The following is a 21,301-nucleotide window of genomic DNA, read 5'->3' on the forward strand; positions in this document are numbered from 1 at the left end:
ACTCCATTTCACACTTTACCGATGTGGATGTGTATAGAACCATTAGATGCTTTTAATTCAGGTAAGAGTGAATATAATCTATAATTTTATGTGCACCTCCACATCATCAAAGTGTGAAATGGAGTGAATCTAAACTCTCTCCAGCATGACTCTTTCTTGCTTTGTATCTTGAGGAAACAATATATGATTCTTTGAACATTGCCATGTCAACACAATGTTGAGCACTATGGCGAAGGAAGTCAGTTTGGAACGACTCTTCCCAAACACCACCTAGTTTTTGAACAGTAATTCAGTTAATTGACTTAAAATAAAAATGAAATAATGTTGCAGTGACCTCAAGATTGACCTTAATACACACTTTGTTGATGTGGAGGTGTTTATATAATCATAAAGGCTTTCATCGTGATATGAGTGAAAAACATTTATGATGTTTATGCACCTTCACATCAGTAAAGTGTGAATTGAGGTCAATCTTAAGGTCGCTCCAGCATGACTCTAAAAAATAATCATAAATGCGAATCACTTTAAAACAAAATTTAAAGTACCCAAAGTATCATTTCCCATCCCTTTCAGTTTACAAGTGTTTTTCAATGGCTACACAACATGGAAAAATGCCATATTCGATGGCCGAAGGCCGTCAAATTTCATAAAATTCTACCAACCAAGGCATTAAAATTTTTCATTGTCGAATATTTATTTTTTTCGACAAACCAAAATCATCATAAAAATTCAGTCCATTCCGAAACCTATAACCCCCATAGCACAATAGTTGTCAACAAAGGTTGCTCTTGATCTCAACCTGGACGATCAAATTTCTCAAGAAAATAATTTTTACATGAAAATGTTCATGTGCAAATATCTTTTTCTCAACAAAATCTTTTTCCATAATTTCATATAATGACCATCAAATATCAAAGATAACCCAAATCTTCATTTTTTATTTGCTAAGAAAATCCAATTTTAACATATCAACGTGCATATTATTCTATCATATTACCTGAATTCCAATATGAGGTTGAGGTTGCCTGAGGTGGTTCTGCTGGGTACTGCACTAGATTACCATCTCTCTGCATATTGAGCTTAAACCTTCCCTTTTGAGGGTTGGTTTGTGAGACGTTAGAGAACAATTCTCCCCTTGCAGCCACGAGATGTTGGCCTTGTACAATCATATTGGTTGGATAATCAAAACTCTACCATATGATCTTCGAATCTAAATTATAGATAACAAAATTCCCAGAATCTAGCATGGAAGCTGAGGAAACAGATTCAGAAGTAATGGTGATGGATTTGTCGCCGTCTTGTGAGGATCTTAGAATGAGCCCACCATTATTAGTCAATTGCAATATAACATTATTAGGAACTTGAGGATCATCTCGGTTCGCAATCCATATAGCAGTCTTTTCGGGACTTCAGGCAAACCAGATTGCTATGGTGAAACTGCCTTTACCTATCAGGTAGAATCCGAAGGTGAATCGACCTGAAGGTGAAAGCCATGAGGTAAGGTTAGTGGGGGAGAGGGAAGAGCCTAAGCTTATGTTGGAGTATCTTTGTTGAGCTGTCACAGTAGAAAATGTAAAGAGGAGAATAAGAAATATATAGATAGGAGGCATGGAAGATGGTTCTTAATTTGGAAAATTTCTTCTTAATTAAGAGGAGAGAGCTTAGAAGAGAGTTCAGAAGAACAAGAACCAATGTACAGTATTTTTGACGTTTTAAGTAGTCGATGAGAATATGACTCTCTATATCTATGAAGAGAAGTCAAAATAACTGTTCAACCCTCCAGGAATCTTGCATGTTTAAAATGTAAGGGTAGGGTTAAAGGCACCCCAATAATTACCAAGGGCGCTCCCACACCTTATTTTATATTGCTAAAAATATTTTTTTTCTTACCATATTCCATAGGTTATTTGTTTATTTGACAAGTCAAAGTTTTCGTGAGTCATTGAATTGTCTTGACTTGTTGGTTTGATATCCATCCAGTCCAAGTCAAGTTATAAAACTATGCTAAAAGTCCAAATATCTCACCAAACGAAGAAAAAAAAATCTTAAATCCATTTGTAATTGGTAAGTCTAAATCAAGATGTTATTTGATATGTTCTTTGGAAAATTATTTTACCCAAAAGAAGACTTTGCAAAATCCACGTTTTGGTTAATATTTGAGATACTCCCTGTATTTCTTATCATATGACAAACCCCTTGAAGTTTGAACACTGTCTTCCGTAAGTGAATATTCGAAAATGACTGAAATAACCTTATCTTCAACCACTGACCAAATACCCTTCATTTTTTATTTTTTTCCTGAAAAATACTTCTTCAAAATTGGATTTTGGCAACAAGAAGACCACTTTTCACCATACAATTTGATAAGTTATTTATTTCTTCCTATTGTTTCATCTTCTAAATACATTGGAAGTAAACAAAGAAATCTTAGATGATTTCCACAAATAAATCAAGGATTTAGGAAAGTTTTTTTTTTTTTTTTTTGAAAAAAAAAATAATTTCTTTGGAGAAAAATAAATAAATTAAAAATACTGAAATAAATAAAACTTGTTATAATAAAAATCAATAAGGTTGAAGAAGATGATTTGTTTGGAGAAAAAATCAACGATTTTTGCTATGAGATTGAGGATGAGGTTATTTCGGTAATTTTCATTTATAAAAAATATTTACTAATATACGGAGGGACATATTTAAATCACCTGAAAAATGAAGTCACAACACAGTACCCACCAAATATTATCAAACAAGTTTCTTCTTATAGTGGCCATCTGACTATTATTGCAATTCCAAAAATACCCTCTGGAGAAAAAAAAATTAAAAATAAAAACCTCTGCACTGCAGATACAATTATTCAATAGCTATATGCTTTAAAACATTAATCGACTCAATCCAATTTAGCTATGATTTAACTCAACAGTTAAATCAAATCCAGTGATAAGAAAATCATAACACACAAATAAAACATTAATTGATTAATGTAACTAAGCACCTGTGAGTGCATTTTCCAGGTTACCATTGATACCCCATAACAAGGGCGAAGTCAGGATTTTATTATAGTGAAGATAAATGGTTTTGGGGAGAAATTTAATGTTTTATTTTTTTTTTTTTTGTTGGAAGTGAAGAAAATGATACTTACACGTCTTTTCCAATTAGTCTATGAGAGAAGGTCCAGTCAAGAAGCAATGTCATCTTCAAAAACTGAAAAGGGAGTAGGAGAAAACAGGGCATGACAATTGTAAGATCAAGAAGAAGATGGAAAAGCCACCACAAGCAGCTTTCAGTCTAGTTTCTCTCTCTAGAATACTAAGAGAACTCATAGCTTCTTTCTTTCTAACCCACCATTTTAAGATTATTTTAGAAGACCACCATGCATTTTTTTCGTTCTCATCTATGCCTTATCTTAAAAAACTAATAGAAAAAAAAAAATCAATGAATTTAACAGAAGGAAAAGAGGGGGGGGGAGGGAAATATCATCCAATCGTGCATTATGGTCTTCTAAAATAATCTTGATATAACATGAATCAATTAAAAAAAATAAACGAAGCAGCAAGGGAATCACGCACAAAACACAACTATTTACCTGATTCGGCAGTGTGGCTACATCAAAGAACCAGATCCAAATCTAATTACTATATTCTTGAAAGTTACAACCTAGAGATCTCTAGCAAATAAGAACAGGAGAAAAACTTTGGGCCATAATCAACAAAGATCATTCTCACCTTATTCATCAAACACGTCAATTTTGGGAGCACAATGAAAAATAGAAATTGAATTATTTTATGATTAAAAGCGAAATCTGTACTGAGAGTACTGATATGCTGGTTGGAAGATTCCATTTAGATGGCACTAAGAAAAGAAGTAGGACTAGGAGGAATTGGAATATCTATAGTCCCTTCCAGCATTAGGACTACCTTCTTCATGGAAGGACGAAGCGAAGGCTCGTCTAGGATGCACCACAGAGCCACCCTCACCATTCTTTCCAACACATTCTTGTCCACCTCTTCATCTCCCACCAACTTACCCACCTCTCCATTCTCAAAACAGTCATACACCCAATCCAGGAGAACAACTTCGTCCTCAACCAGCTCCATATTTAAATTCTTTCGACAACATAAAATCTCCAACAGCACAATTCCGAAGCTGTACACGTCTACCTTGACGGTTATGGGCATGTTTCGATGCCACTCAGGTGCGACATATCCTCTAGTCCCTCTGATATTAGTATAGGTCCTCGTTTGGTCTGACTTCAATAGCTTAGCCAACCCAAAATCAGCTATTTTCGGGCAATGGTACTCATCCATGAGTATGTTCTGAGGCTTTATGTCGCAATGGATGATCTGGGTCTCGCACTCTTCATGCAGGTATAAGATGCCTCTAGCTATGTTCAAAGCAATTCGCACTCTTTCATCCCAATTTGGGCACTTTTCGGGACTGAAGAGCAAGTTCGCGAGGGACCCATTGCTCATGTACTGGTATACTAGAAGCCTATTAAGGCCTTCATGGCAGTAACCTAACAATTGGACAAGGTTTTTGTGATGGGTTCTCCCAATCACTCTCATCTCAGTTTTAAACTCACTTTCTCCTTCTTTAGACACTCTATCTAGTCTCTTGACAGCAATGGTCTCTTCTGTCTGATTGTTGAATAAACTCCCTTTAAAAACTGTTCCGAAAGATCCCCTACCCAACTCTTCCTTGAAACCATCCGTTGATTTCACGATCTCATCATAAGTAAATGATCGCAAAGAGATCCCTTCACTTAATCCGATCGTTTTTTCTGTGATCCTTTTGTACGCCCAAACACGTTGTCTGCAAATAAGAACACCAGTAGTTCCTATGATTATTAAAGCAATAGTAAAAACCACAATACTAACAATTAGAATATTAATTTGTCGCTCTTTATTGCTTTCTTTCGCAACTGTAGTTGTTGTCATCAGCTTGATAAGAACTTTGCTTGATTCATCCATATTTCTTCTCCCATATCTCAATGGGAGTCTTTGTTTTTTGCAATCTGACTTTATGTATATAGCAACATCACAGTTACAGTCATTTATACAGGCTTCCGTGCATTGTTCTTCGGTTTTGGATGACAAGACAGAGTATGAATCATCTTCCCAGCTTATCTGCGGTAAACTTTTAATGGTGTATTTGATATTTTCATGCTTGCTGTTGCAACCTTCTGCACTGGTGTTGCTCTTACAACCCAAAGTCTTTTCAGCATCATCAATGTACTCGAAATTAGGTAGACAATAGCATACCGGATCTTGATCCATTAGAATACAATACCCATTTAGGCCACAAAGGCCTCTCGGATCGCACTTATTCTTTGGCACATTCCATTTGACTGACCAATTATCATTCTGATCCAAACTGTGTGAATATAACCTTAAGATCCCATCTATGTCGATCGTCATGCGATAAAACATTGTACCCTTGGAAGGAAACACACCATCACTCAGATTCTTTACATTTGAACCATTGGTATTGAGCAAGTACAAGTGACCATTTTCATCAAGATTTACTGTTACATTATCTCCTGCATCCCACGTCCCTGTAAAATAATAGAATTCTATTTGATTATTGGATGCAATTACATGAGCCCTAACAGTAGTTATAAAAAAAAATTTACTATTAAGATATTAAAAGATAAAGAATGTTTTACAAAACAAGGTTGTATGTTATTGATTTATTAGCCCAACCGCATTTTTGAAATATTTATGAAAATGGTAATATAACCTACTTTATTTTATTGAAAATACTTTCCTTACCAACTTAGTAAGATTTTAACTTTAATTAAGGGTCAATTTGCTCAACTGGATTATCACAGGCAATCCAATACTGCCTCTAGATTTCATGGAAAAACTCATATAAAATTAAAAGAAAAAAAAAAAAAAAAAAATTGGGTGTCATCCTAGGTTTAGAAAAAGGATGGCTATCAAACTTCCACGGAAGTCCCAAATTTAAGATTAAAATTCAACAGTGAAAAATATTTATATAAATATATATATATATTAATTTGTTTTTTGAAATTTCATAGAATTTTGTCCTCTACAACTTATGGCATGGGATCATTTTTTTTTATTTTATGCCACGAGGTAAGGTCAACAACCCTTAGTAAGAGTTGAAATCTTACTAAATCAATTAGGCCATCGGAGGCTGTGTTATTTTATGTATTTATGAGAGCTGCTATTGGCACCCCAACTTTTACTTATTACACCCTATTTTTTTAAATTGTTTATAACACCTCAATTAAAGATTAAAACACACTATTCAAATATTACAAAGGTTTGGTTCAAGATATTATCTCAACATCACAAAACATAATTACAATTGTTCAATTCAGTAATTGTTTACAATTAGGATTATTCTTACATAAAATCCTAAAACTGAAAAATAGAAATCGAAAAAAAACGAGAGAACTTCTATTGGCACCCCGACTTTTACTTATTCTCAATCAGTCATTCATTTTTTTCTGTTAATTGGGGTGTAATAAGTAAAAGTTAGATTGCAATAGCAGCTCTCTTACTTATTATTACCAAAACAGGCATCCTCTGCATGAAAGTAAACTAAATTTAAACTTGTACCATTTTTTTATGTTTAACTTCATACAAATGAATGTTTTTAAATCAAAATGGTACATATTTAGCTGTATTTTCCTTTGTACCTTACTTTCAACCTAAAATAAACCTAAATATGGTTCTGTTTTTTTCATTGTTTTGTAGAAAAATAGAAAGATATGGTCTTTTATTTGAGGTTCCCAAAGAAGGCTTTGAAAGTAAAATGACAATAGTTACAGTAAATCTTGATGAAAATGGTCAATTGTAATGGCCCAGCCACGTTTTGGAAATATTTATCAAAAGGGGTATCCTCTCCAGGACATTTAACTGAATTCTACTTTGTAAATTAAAAAATAAAAAATAAAAAATCATACAAATGAATAGGGGTAGGGTTACGGCCTTCTTATTGAGCCTGTAAAGATATGCCAGAATCAACAATTTGCAACCCGTTAAATTTAAATTGGGCTAGGGCTCAATATTGCCCAACCTGGACTAGGCTATCAATGAGCCAGGTTTTCACCCAATTCGGCCCGGCCCGACATGGACCGGATAGATTTTAGAATTTAGTCCATTTAATTATAGGGCCGGCACCCGCTTTATTATAGGGCTGGGTTTGAGCTTTGAATGTAGACCCGTTGGGCGGCCCGACCAGCTATACATTATCAAAATGTATTACATAATAGTTTATTTTTTATTTCTTATTATAAATTAATAAGAATGCCCATAAAATATTATTGAGTCGTGCTTGATTAACATTGAAATTGACATCGTTTGGGACATTGTTGTGCACAGAACCATAGATGCTTCTCACTCGTATCTCGATGAAAAGCATCTATGGTTCTATTGACACCTCCACATCAGCAATGTCCCAAATGATGTCAATTTTAACGTTACTTCAGCATTTTCCAATATTATAGTATAGAATGCAATTAATTTTGTCAAATCTAATAATAAAATATTATTTAGATCAATTAGTATGCTTTTGATAAATAAAAAATAGTTAAAAATGAATTCGGCCGGGCCAGCAAATGGCCCTAATATAGGTGGACCAGGTTTGGACTAAAGTTTTTATTTCTTAAGCCCGGTCCAATATTTATATTGGTTGGGTTAGCGCCAAGTTTTAAGCCTTAAAAGGAATGGCCCATTTAAAGTCCGGACTGAGTCTGGCCCAACCCATCCAGGCCATTGACAGCTCTAGATCCAATACATATATACATATATTTAAAGTTTAACCCAACCCATCCAGCCCAAACTATAGACATATGTTTTAAAGTTTAGATCCGATTGACTCATGAAGAACGATTAGAAATAATCTTACATAGAAAATTTGTTGGAAAAGATATCTTTTTCATTAAAAAATATTGAATTTAATTATTTTATTTGACTGGAACTTGACCCATGCCCGTTAGGGCCGGGCTAGGACTTAGTTGACTTAAGCCCAATAAGACTATATGTTTGGTCTAGGTAGAGCCCACCTCTTTGGGGTTAATTTAGGACTCATTCAAGCCCAGCTCGAACAGGCCCATTGACAACCCTACAAATGAATAGCTTGTTCCAAAAATGGAATTTACTCATGCAGACTACTGATTTTGTAACTCAACCTAACAGAATAACTAAAAAACCCAACGACCTGGCATGTGCAAAGAACCCTAGCACATGTTCATGGAGATGTGCGTTGTGTATCCCAAGGGAAAAAATCTACAGCTCTCTCTTTAAGGCCTCCGAACGCTCCCCTATATATATATAGGGTCAGGTTCAAACGACAACCATTTCAACACACATATAGATAACGTGTTTTGTCTTATATGGGCAAAAATGTTTGGAATGGGCTGATTTTTTGTGAGGATGATCCCTGTGGTGAGGAGATCATCCTTGCCAAAAATCAGCTCATTATGAAACTTCTAGACCGTCCAATTTTTGTTGAAAAATTATAGATCGTCCAATTTTTGTAAATCAATTTTGATGGGGTTACAAGTTTTGGAATGGGATGATTTTTTGCCAGGATGATCCCCTCATCACAGAGATCATCCTCACAAAAAATCATCCCATTTCAAACATTTTTGCCCATATAAGACAAACACATTGTCTATATGTGTGTCGCAATGTCTGTCGCAGGAACCCGACCCATATATATATATATATATGAGTCCCGTTCAGCAACAAACATTTTAGCAAAACATTTTTCAAAACATGGGTTAGAGGTTTTGGAATGAGCTGATTTTTGGTGAGTATGATCTCTACGGTGAGGAGATCATCATCACCAAAAATCAGACCATTCCAAAATTTCTAGCCCATGTTTACAAGTTGAAAAATCGTGGACCGTCGATTTTTTGTAAATCATTTTTGATGGGGTGGTGAGGAGATCATCCTCACCAAAAATCAGCCCATTCCAAAACCTCTAACCCATGTTTTGAAAAATGTTTTGCCAAAATGTTTGTTGCTGAACATTTCCCTATATATATAAAAGAAATGGTATTAAGAGAGAGGAACAATTACAACCGTCTAGGATTTGGGAGACCATTTGGTCTGCCACAAAAACCAAAGTCATACAAACGACAAAGAGGGAAATTTTCTATAGAATCAAAAAATTCAGAAGACCGTGTCCTAGAAGAATAAACATCAGTTGCATACATATGATCTGTTTTTTTTTTTTTTTTAAGTTTCTCCAAAGATAAATCCTAATCTTAGGGTGGTTAAGATCACACATAATTAATTACCTGTATTCCAATATGCATTTGTGGCTGCCTGAGGTGGTTCTGCTGGATACTGCACTAGATTACCATCTCTCTGCATATTGAGCTTAAACCTTCCCCTTCGAGGGTCAGTTTGTGAGGCGTTAGAGAATAATTCTCCCCTTGCAGCGACGAGTCGCTGGCCTTGCACGATCGTGTTGGTTGGATAATCAAAACTCTGCCATATGATCTTCGAATCCGAATTATAGATAACAAAATTCCCAGAATCTAGCATGGAAGCTGAGAAAGCAAATTCAGAAGTATTAGTGATTGATTTTTCGCCTTCTGATGATCTTAGAATGAGCCCACCATTACTACTCAATTGCAATGTAACATTGCTAGGAACTCGAGGCTCATCATCTCGGTTTGCCGTCCATATAACAGTCTTTTCGGGAATTTTGGGAAACCAGATTGCTATGGTGAAGAGTTCTTGATGATCTAACGGATAGAATCCGAAGGCGAATCGACCAGAAGGTGAAAACCATGAGGTGGGGTTGGTGATGGGGGAGAGGGAAGAGTCTAAGCTTATGTTGGAGTTTCTTGGTTGAGCTGTTACAATAGAAAATGTATGAAGGACAATAACAACTATAGAGATAATAGGAGCCATAGAATAAGAAATATAGATAAATTTTTTACTCTCTATAGTTTCTACTTTTCTCTTAACTTAAATGCCTGAAGAGAACTTGGATTGGAAGATATTTGAGAACAAAAAAGAACCACAATCTATATAGCATTTTTTATTGTGTATAAGTCACAAAAGGACTGTTTTTTTTCCCGCACCACCGTCCAAGAAGCTTTACGTGTTGAAAACTCAATGATGCTTTGTATTGTGACCACAATTAAAATTCGTTGAGTCAACTCGATTCATTTTCTATGTAGTTCTCTAAAACAACTATTTAACTCATCTGAGTTACGATATGTTTTTTTGACATGCCCGAGTTGACTCGGGATTCATCAAATCGACTTGTCTTGTTGGACGACTTTTAAAACTTTCTTCAAGTCTTAGGGTGGAAAATAATGATGACTTCGAAGTCTTGCAATCTTGTGGTGGAAAATAAATGATGACTTCGAAGTCTTGCAAGTTGCAAACTTGCAATTCCAAGTCTTGTGGAATATGACGTCCAGAAGTCTTTTACCGGGCAGACAGCAGACCTCCATCTTTATTGATTGAGTGAGGCTACCGTTACTATCTTAGTAAGATTTCAAATCTTAGTAAGGGTCATGGGGCCCACATGAACTGCAATGTTAGCCAAATAATTCCTCAGCTCTGCAGAGTTTCATGGGCTAAACCAGATTTCAAAATAAATAAATAAGAAAAAAAATGATTAAGGCTCGGATCTTAATCTAGTTCGATCAAAGTGAGGCTTTAGGGCAATCCAGGTGTGCATCAGCTCGAGTCTACATCCATCTCAGTATAAGCATTTCTGGCATAATAAGACAAGAAATTTAAAGAGATCTGAGCCCTTCTCTCAATCAAATACATCAATTTTATGTGATATCTTGAAATACTTAACTAAATATCAAGACCTCAAAAAAAATATTATCTAACAAACTTACCCCCGAATAATGATATTTCAGAACCACCATTAAACATATAAAGATATTGTTAATCCAACTCAAATGATACTATTTATGAGGCGTTGGCACAATCCTAAAAAATAGATCTAGTAGTTCCCCCACCAATTTGACAGCCATCTTACATTTGACATGGACCTATCATATGGTGAGATCTGTTGAAGGAAATCTCTCTATAAAACCCTTATGCCTGATGAGAACTACAAGGAAATCTATGACTCTTATAGAGTACACATCATTGGAGTTTTTGAATTGCCATGTGAAATTGAGTTACAAAATCATTACACGTATTTTTTCAATCAAATGGGGAATACGATAAAATTACTAACACTATAGTAATAAAAGGAAAACATTACAATTATTTATTTTATAGAATGAAGCTCCATGTATTAAATTTTTTTTTTTCCTTCCAAGAAATGTTTAGTAGAATGTAGATTGTGAACTTTACATTATTTTATAAATTATTTATTTATTTAAAATGCCCGAGTAAACTTGTGAGTCATTGAAGTGACTCAGTCGGTGGAGCTTTAAAGCAATGCCAAAAACATCGCATCAAATGAAGAATTCTTTAATCTATTTTTAAGTCTTGTCTAAATCAATATCTAATTTGAAATCTTCCTCCAGAAATTATTTTATTCACAAGAAGACATGCAAGTCTTGAGGATAAAGTCCACGTTTTGGTTAATATTTGAGACACTCCATGTAATTTTTTTTATTTAATCGCACACCTTTTTGTTGAGTTTATTCCCATATGGAGCATAAATTGCCTCGTCTCTCTCCATACATTATCAATTGATTTTGCGTTGGACCTCAAATTTTACACCCTTGACCATTGTCTTCTGTGCGAGACTATTGAAAATAACTGAAATAACATTATCTTGATCCTCTGTCCATAAACCCTTGAGTTTTTATTTTATATTATTTTTCTAGAAAAATTTCTTCAACCTAGGATTTTGCCAATAAGAAGGCCACTTGGTCACAATAAAATTTAATTACTTATTTGATTTTCTCTATTATTTTGGTGAAAAAATTCATTTATTTGGAGAAAAATTAATAATCGTGAGGTTGAAGAAGATGACTTGTTTGAAGAAGAAAGCAAAGAGTTTTGTTCCAGTTAATCTTCCAAAAAAAAAAAAAATGAGGGTATACCAATGATTTTCGGTTAGCCTCAAATATTTTCGATTATCAGATAGTTTTTTTTCTTTCTTTCTTTTCTCTTTCTAGAGTGGCCATCTGACCTTGTCTATTGCTGCCATTCCAAAAACACCCGTGTATTACAAGTTTTTCAATACCTTTATGTTCTAAAACATGTCAAGTTGAGTCAACTCAACTCGATTTTGCTTTGCTTTGAGTCAATGGTTAAATCAAATGCAGGATAAGTAAATCATCACACACTAAAATAAGACTTTAATTGATCAATATATATAAGAAACCAAACTAAGTCTACCATATCCGTCCATAAACATCTAAACATGATTTATAAATAGATTATAACATTAAACATGACTCATTGGCCTAAATGGTTCATCCCTCCGTAAGTGGAATGGGTTCAATAAACAACAGCCTGACTCAATCCTTGGTTTCTCGATCTGGAACACCATGACCATCTCCACTGTAATACCATTTTGCCTCTTGCATATATGCTTTGCATAAATCTGCCCACTAAAATGATAAATAACAAAAACACCACTATTAAATCAGGTTTCTTTGATTTTATAAAATAAAATATAAATATAAATATCGGAGAATGAGAGGAATACATTGTATATATTAACATGATTTAGTTTATAATTCTTGTTCTTACTTATTTTACATGCCGGGCTTAGTATAAATATCATAATATATGATCCATCCTTTGAGTGAATGTTTGAACCTTGAAGACCAAGCTCACAAAATTTTAATCCATTTTGACTTTATTAAACTCATGAAAAATTGGGAAGTCGAGGCATCATCAGAGATTCCAAAACTTATTCATAAAGGTATTTTGTCATTTTCTCGATGATGTTATAAATAGGGTAAATTAAATTTTATAAATTTAAGATTACTAACTGTCATTTTAAAATCTTAAAATAGGTCATTGGGCCCACATTAATTATCATATTGACAATCCAAAAACACAGTCTTCTAAATTTTATGAATATATTCATATTCAAATATAAATATTACAAAAAACTGTTTTTCAAGCTTGATCTAAGGTATTGAAAACAGACAGTCCCCGAACACCCAAATTTAAGATTAAAACCATGAACAATAACTATTTTTAAAGTTCATATAATTTAATCATCTACAACTCCATTTAATCGGTTTATGTTTTTGAATGTCACAAGATGCTTAAGTTAAAAAATTTCTTTTTTTTCACTATGGCAAGAGAAAGAAAAGGGGCATAATGGGTGTATGTCAAAAGGCGTTTTATTATCAGCACTCATTATATGTGTGTGTGTGTGTGTGTGTGTGTGTGTGTGTGTGTGTTGCGCGCTCGCGTGCGTGTTTGCAGAAACGAACTAAGCTAGCAAATTGATCTAGGGAACCAAAGCGAACCAGGAAAAGAATTATCTCTACCTACCCCTTCAAATTGAGTTCTTTCTAGGATGGCAAACACATGAATTCGAATTGAGCAAACAGACAAACAAAGTAATATAAATCTATTCTAATCCTAATCATAATCAATATCCCAATCTCCAACTTCTACATATCTGATTTGGTGCACATCATAGCATACCTTATTATAGTCCAACATAGTGATTTAAAATGTTATTTTAAGTCAACTTGTGTAAATTTTTAGATTCGACTCATTTGGCCGAAATATATTCATATTGGACCTCACAAGCGTGGGTTCAAATAGGGAGTTAGTTTGGACCATATGAATGTAAATAGATGTGTACATATATTTGATCATATTCATAATCATATATATGACGATGATGATGATATATACCTTGGCCCAATTATTAATTACAGAAAACAAAAATAAAATTTAACAAAAGAAAATGGATAGAACAAAATAACAGCAATGAAATTTAACAGGAGAAACATGTAATACCGTTTTCCTTATGTATGGTATGATGTTGCAAGATTGATCTTTAAGAACTTCATAAGCCTCTTCATTCCCAGTATTATAGATAGCTAGAAAACATATTTTCATGTAATCTGGAAGCTCTTCCACTGCATTAATGTCCCATCTGCAAAATGTTTCATCAAATTCCAATTATTTCACTATTATTAAATATAGAAAATTGGGTCGGGTAAGTTATTTTATTCCAACCTAATTCTTAAATTTAGGATAAGTTCCAAAATATTTTACATATAACTATGAGAGCTTATATTTAAGAACAAACATATTTTATAATACCAATTGACAATTGTATAAGGTGAAAAGTGGAATTAATCCTAACCCTATACGTGTCATCATCTGGTAAGACTTGATTACAAGCTGAGTGTAGTTCGAACTAGCCATATTTGTGGTACCTTAAGTTGGAAACAACCCACCTCTCAACTGCATCAGTAAATAGTTGAAGTTCATCCGAACAACCATAGACATCATAAATATCATCAATTATAGTAATAAAAGCAGCGAGTTTTGTAATTTCTCTCCGGTTGTATCCGTACTGAGGCTCAAACATTGCACCGACAGACAGACCAGAAGAAACTCCATCAACCTATCCCTAGCAAAGCTCAATCTTTCTCCAAGGCCCAAGTTCCTCCTCCACCTAAACTCCAAAGAACAAAAACACAAAAGACTGTTACATGGCCCAACCTTTTGTGACATATATACATACTTACAAAAATATACACTATGTGAAAACTGAAAATTTTGACAAGAAAATTAGACGGGTCAAACCCCACAAATTTCAAAAAGTGAATTTTGGTGGCCTATGGCTGTTGAAATTTTTTATAATCCCCAATTCAATGGCTTAGAGACATCAAATTTCTCCTATCCTTCATTAATATAACGGTTTTGGTCCGTCGAAAAAAAAATTTTGACAATGAAAATTTTGATGCCTTGGTGTGTCAAATTTTATGAAATTCATCGGCCTTGAGCCGTCAAATATAAGTTTTTTTTCATGTTGTCATATATCAAGTCTAAAAATCTCATATCTAGGTAATATATATTTTAATTGGAAGGAATATCAAGACAATCTCAATCAAAATATTCCAATACAATCCGAAATGTTCAATATTACTTTCAAGTCATGTCTAGAATTGGAATGTATCAAATGAAATGTTTCGAAATGATATGGAACTTTAAACTATCAATAAATATTTATAAAAAAAATGTACATCATGTTTTTTTTACCTTGAGAGAGATGTTATGTCATCTTGGTGTGTATTTTGAACCATGTTGAAGTCCAACTTGGCAAACTTAAGTAACAATGGGTCCATGTCATCCCTTGTATCATAGGCATCTATGAACCACCTAGATTCCAGTCTTGGCGTCCTCCAATGGAAGGGGAGCTCCAAGGCATGGCTCACTTGTTTGGAAAGATATGTATCACTGTTCCCTTCGACCACTTGGAGTTGTCTTGTGAATTCTTGGGCCTCCTCCAATATATATTCTCCTTTGAAAGCATAGAATGAAGCTTCATACAAACTCAACATTCCTTCAACATCTTTGCCAATGCTTGTCTTAAAATTACCTCCCATTTTTTTCTTTGAAGCTATTAAATACATCTAGTTTTCACAAAAAAACATTCCATAGTTAATAGATAGATAAGAGCTGGATTTTTGTTTTTATGGTCATGATGAAACTTTTAAGCTACTCTAGGATAAATATCAAAAGTGTTGTGCTTGAAGTTCAAGCCCCCTCATTATCCACCCAAAGGAATTTATCTCGGCTTATCTGGTATGTGTGGATTGTTAGGGTATTTCACGTACCCGAGAGATTTGGGTGAGATATTATGTTCTAAGAGGCCAGTTGCCTCTCCCTACTAGTCAGGTCTACATACGGGTTCAGACACCCCGTAATTATTATAAATAAAAAAAAAAAGATAAACACATCTTCAGGATATGCCATATATGCATCCCTAGGATGAATACCAATCATATGTCATGCAATGGATTGTGATCCATTGACTCATGAAAAAACACAAAATCTCAGTCATTAAAATATAAAATCCATATGTCAAGATATATGTTGGAGATATGTGACATATCTTTGAGATACGTATTTTATCTTGATATAATGATGAGAGACAAATTTCTCAAAACACGATCAACTTTTGACGAAATTCCCATTTTGGCTAATTATTCATTTTAATTCTCAAAACATGAAGGGTGAGGTCATAAGTTTTTCAAAGTGATGATCTTGCTTCTTGCTGGTTTAAAGAAGGAAGATCGTGGACTTTCTTTTTTTTTCAAAGTGACAATCTCTATAGTTATAAAAGTGTAACGATCTCGCAAGTTCATAGCACTCTCACTACTTTATACCAGGGTGCGATCGCACTTTTTATGTTAATTTTGGGAATTAAAATGCACAGTGAAATTGTCATATTCAGTTCACGAAATGGTATTTTACCCATGATAAAACACACATTCTGAGAATCCAGTCGCTACAAATTTAATAGCAATAGTAGGAATAGTTGTAATGGTATTACACCTTGAGATACTTTATACCCATGTTGTCCAAGGAGCCTAAAGTGTAAGGCTGTGGCACATAGATCGTCTATGAAAACATCATCATCCTTGATGCACAGCATAGTATCAAGGGCCTTGCTGATCTCATTTTCAAAATGGTACCCCACTCCCAGTCTTTGGACGGTATCAATCAGCTTGAGTCGAGACGATGGTCCCACAGCTTCATCAGACATGCGCCTCACATCTTTCATGAGATCCTCAGCTCTTTTAGTGTAGATCTCCCCCTAGACAGTACAAATTTTATACATTATTAGTGAGATCCTTGCAACTATAATATATGACATGTATCGTATCATGATTACCTTATAATCACTCTTTATAGATTGTATAAAATCTTGATCCCAAACGCTTGGCTTATAGTTTGCCAATCTCCTTTGTATCGTTGGATTACTGATTCGAGCGCTAACCAAGAATCGAACATGGCTAATCCAACATTTATTGGGTTCAGTTATGGCAGGGATGTGTGTGGTAGGATGCAAGTGTTTGAAAGGAGATTGGAAGAGAAGATGAAAATCCATTTCAAATTTCAACGGTGTTGCATATGTTGTGAAGTTCACTGTAGCATTGGCTAGTCCATTTAAAGGCCAAACTTCTCTGTTTAACCTAAGAAATCGAGTCACACAAGTCACGCAGGTGTGACATAGCAAGCATGATAAATATCTGAGTCCTGATAAAATGATTCCCCAAGTGGCATACCCAATCGACTCCCGACGTGGCATGTGTCAGAACCATGGATCTGTACTCTTAGAGATACATTACTGCATATATTCACGGCGATTTTCAGTTTTGTATCCCAAGAAGTATGGATCTACGGTTCTGACATATGTCACATCAGGATAGAGAAGTCCATTGAGCATGCCCGTGAGGGAGTCATTTAATCATTACTCTAAATATCGTCATGGCATGAGAAGAGTTCATCATAGTTTCAAAATTTGAATCCACTCCAAACTCGTCCAAATCAACTTGACTAACTTGTATTTTGAGGTGACTCGGTCAAATCAATTTATCGAAGGGGCCTATCAACTGATTTTGCTGGTATATTTAAATATTTTTATGGGAACAGAATAATAAATATTACTCATTTTTCTTAGCAAACTTTTTAGCAAACTTTTTGGCAAAACATTTTTCAAAACATGAGTTAGAGGTTTTGGAATGGGCTGATTTTTGGTGAGGATGATCTCTATGGTGAGGAGATCATCATCACCAAAAATCAGCCCATTCCAAAACTTCTAACCCCATCAAAAACAGTTTACAAAAAATGGACGGTCCACGATTTTTTCAACTGGTAAACAAGGGTTAGAAGTTTTGGAATGGGCTGATTTTTGGTGAGGATGATCTACTCACCATAGAGATCATCCTCACAAAAAATCAGCCCATTCCAAAACCTCTAACCCATGTTTTGAAAAATGTTTTGCCAAAAAGTTTGCTAAAAAGTTTGCCCTTGAACGCTACCCTATATATATATATATATATGGGAAATGTTCAGCACCATAAGTTTTACCACACACTTTAACAAACGTTTTTTGTCCTACATGGGTTAGAAGTTTTGGAATGGGCTGATTTTTGGTGAGGATGATCTCTATGATTAAAAGATCATCCTCCCCAAAAATCAGCCCATTCCAAAATGTTTAGCCCCATGTTTACACGTTGAAAAATCGTGGACCGTCCATTTTTTGTAAATTATTTTTGATGGGGTTAGAAGTTTTGGAATGAGCTGATTTTTGGTGAGGATGATCTCCTCACCATAGAGATCATCCTCACCAAAAATCAGCCCATTCCGAAACTTCTAACCCATGTAGGACAAAACGCGTTTGTTAAAGTGTGTGGTAAAACCTAGGGTGCCGAACGGGACCCTATATATATATATATATATATATATATATATATATATATATGGGGGGCGTTCAATGGCCAACTTTTTAGCAAACTTTTTGGCAAAATATTTTTCAAAACATGAGTTAGAGGTTTTGGAATGGGCTGATTTTTGGTGAGGATGATCTCTACGGTGAGGAGATCATCATCACCAAAAATCAGCCCATTCCAAAACTTCTAACCCTATCAAAAACAGTTTACAAAAGATGGACGGTCCACGATTTTTCAGCTGGTAAACATGGGTTAGAATTTTTGGAATGGGCTGATTTTTGGTGAGGATGATCTACTCACCGTTGAGATCATCCTCACCAAAAATCAGTCCATTCCAAGACCTCTAACCCATGTTTTGAAAAATGTTTTGCCAAAAAGTTTGCCCTTGAACGCTACCCTATATATATATATATATATATATATATGTATATATATATATTTGAGATCTTTCTTGCTTCAACCATCCGACTTTCTATTACTGTTTAGGATAAAAAGAATGGAAAACAAGTCATTAATTGCTCCTCTACTCTGCTGTACTCCACTAAGGAAGAAATCAATCCTTCATGCATTCTTTCTTAATGATGTACACTAGAATGTGTAAGTCATGGAGAATCAACATATCTAGCTAGTTGGTACCCACAATGTTGTGGTGCGTAGAACTTACAACTTATGCATGTTCATTAAATGGTAAGTGGCAAAAGTAAAAGTAATTAGAATTTTAAAAAAAAATTACTGACACATGTTAAAAGCTTTTTACTTTTTAGATTTTATTTTTTATTATTATTATTATTATTTTATTTTTTTTTTTATGAAAAGAAATACTTAAAAGGGCCTTGGTGGAGTGATTTTTTTTCTAAATAGTCCCTAAGTTTTGGACGGTCTCATAATAGTTCATTTAGTAAATTTTTCTTTTTCTTGATAGTCTCTCAATCTCATCTCACGGTTATAATGTCTTTGAAATACTCAAACTATCATTTTCTCATCTTCTTCACTTACTTAGATTTTTCGAAGGCAATTTCAATCATTTTCGACAATTTTTTTTTCATGAATGATATTCTTTCAATTTTGAATATTTAGATATATTTTTTTCGATGTATCATTAAAATAATGAAGAACAAAGTTCATATTCTAAAAAAAATTATGAGTACATCGTAACTTCTGATTTGTAACTATGATATATGCATTTTTTTTGTATTATATTTATGTGGCTTTTATTATAGATTTGCATTGAATTTTTTTGTGAAAATGATTTTCTAGTTATATCAAGATATTGGTCATCTACCACTATCTCATTGGGTTTAGAACTCCACTTCATCATTAATTTGAATCCTAGTTGATCTTTAATCTTCTCCCTTGTATATATTTGGGTATTGGGTTGTAAAGTATACTAAGTCAAATCGTCTGAGGTTTGACAGAGAAAGGGAAAGGGGTGTACAAGGATTTCAGAGCTTGTGTTTGGGATTAAAACCTTGAGTGATTATTTATTGTATTGTTCTCCTTCAATTTCTTAGTGAAAAAGATTGGATTTGTCCATGGACATAGGCATCGTTGTCGAATCACGTAAATCTTAGTGTTCTTTGGTTTGCTTTTTAATTTTCTTTGTTACTTTCTTCATAATTGTATTGAACAAAGATCTCCAAATTCACAACATTGGATATTTCGAGAAAATTTACCAAGTATGGAAGTAAAAAAAAAATGAAAAAATCTAATTTACTTATAATGTCAAGTTCATCACTTTTTATTGTTTAGGTCAATATTTAATTATTGTTAAATTCAACAAATATTTGCATAAATAAATTTTAAAAAAAAAACATCGAACTTGACAATAATTATGAACTTGACACTAAGTGGTGAGTTCGACAATAAAAATGCTGAAATAGACAATAAAAAGTGGCAAACTTGGTACTGTAGATATGTGGTTCTCGATTACGATAGTTACACCTACTAAGGTTTCAGAGTCGCCACCATTCATGTTGTAAGTGGGTGTGAATAGTCACCCGAAATGTACATTTTTTGAAATAATGTCATTTTTGGGGTTTAGTGACTAGATGGATAAGATACCAATCCTACCTTGAGATCGGGGTAAGCGGCTCAATTGGAGAAAAATGAAGGTGTTAGGCACCATTTTCTCCACGTCAAGTGACGGTAACCTCAAAGAACTCAGTCATTTTTTTAATAAAATTACAAACGAAATAAAGTGCCACGTGTTGGTGATTTGTACCCTAAATAGGAATTTAATGTCGGCTTAGACTATAGGGAACATCTCATCGACCGAGATGACCCATATAGAAGTTTAGCATTTACATGACATACGTTTGAAAAGTATTGACTAATGGATAGGTGTCCATTCTCATGGATAGAGAAGGATTCGAATTCCAATTGTCTTAAAACGATTTAAGGATTAAAATCGATTTTGTTTTGAAAGGGATTACAACCCTTATACTTTCAATCGGACTGAAATCCAATCTACTGGAGATAAGGGAGGGGAATATTACATCTTAGAGGTCTTCTAAAATAAAATAAATAGAAGAGAGAGATAGTAGAAGAGGGAGATGGAGAGGGTAGAGAAAAAGATGAGGAAAATTTGCTTTGATCCACCTTGAAGCTTCAATCTTGCTTTTCTTTCTTTTATTATTCTTCTTCAATGTCTTCTAAGGTCCTTAATAAAATGTGATAATGAAATTCCTTTTCTAGAAGATTATATGAGAGAGTAGTAAAGAGAAGAGTAGAGTTGAGTTGAGTTTTTTTTTTTTATGAGACTTGGGGGGAGAATTGGTAAGACTTGGTAACCTTTGTTGAAAGAGGATGGGGGGTATTTATAAGTGTTGGGAGGATATTTTGATGGTATAATAGAGTAAAGTATTGGGAGAGTAAATAATGTCATGATTTTAAAGGTGAGGGGTATGTAATTTTTAGTAGATAGGAGGGTAATTATGTAATGAAAGA

At 34.2% G+C, this 21,301-nt stretch overlaps 2 protein-coding genes across 2 annotated transcripts; both read right to left on the minus strand.

Annotated features, from left to right (window-relative positions):
• Nucleotides 1-3,593: 3,593 nt before the first annotated feature.
• LOC147404140 (G-type lectin S-receptor-like serine/threonine-protein kinase LECRK3) lies at nt 3,594-9,893 on the minus strand. The gene is made up of 2 exons (XM_086437821.1): nt 9,272-9,893; nt 3,594-5,548 (listed from the first exon to the last, which is right to left on the minus strand). The coding sequence occupies exons 1-2, from the start codon at nt 9,891-9,893 to the stop codon at nt 3,837-3,839; spliced, it is 2,334 nt and encodes a 777-aa protein (XP_086293947.1). The 3' UTR covers nt 3,594-3,836.
• Nucleotides 9,894-12,310: 2,417 nt separating this feature from the next.
• On the minus strand, nt 12,311-17,349 carry LOC147404141 (alpha-terpineol synthase, chloroplastic-like). The gene is made up of 7 exons (XM_086437822.1): nt 17,252-17,349; nt 16,795-17,095; nt 16,465-16,716; nt 15,197-15,529; nt 14,348-14,517; nt 13,902-14,040; nt 12,311-12,523 (listed from the first exon to the last, which is right to left on the minus strand). The coding sequence occupies exons 1-7, from the start codon at nt 17,347-17,349 to the stop codon at nt 12,431-12,433; spliced, it is 1,386 nt and encodes a 461-aa protein (XP_086293948.1). The 3' UTR covers nt 12,311-12,430.
• Between the last annotated feature and the right edge of the window lie 3,952 nt (nt 17,350-21,301).

Source organism: Akebia trifoliata, chromosome 4, assembly GCF_017979445.1.
Source record: "Akebia trifoliata isolate Shusen 1 chromosome 4, ASM1797944v1, whole genome shotgun sequence".
In the NCBI taxonomy this organism is placed as follows: Eukaryota; Viridiplantae; Streptophyta; class Magnoliopsida; order Ranunculales; family Lardizabalaceae; genus Akebia; species Akebia trifoliata.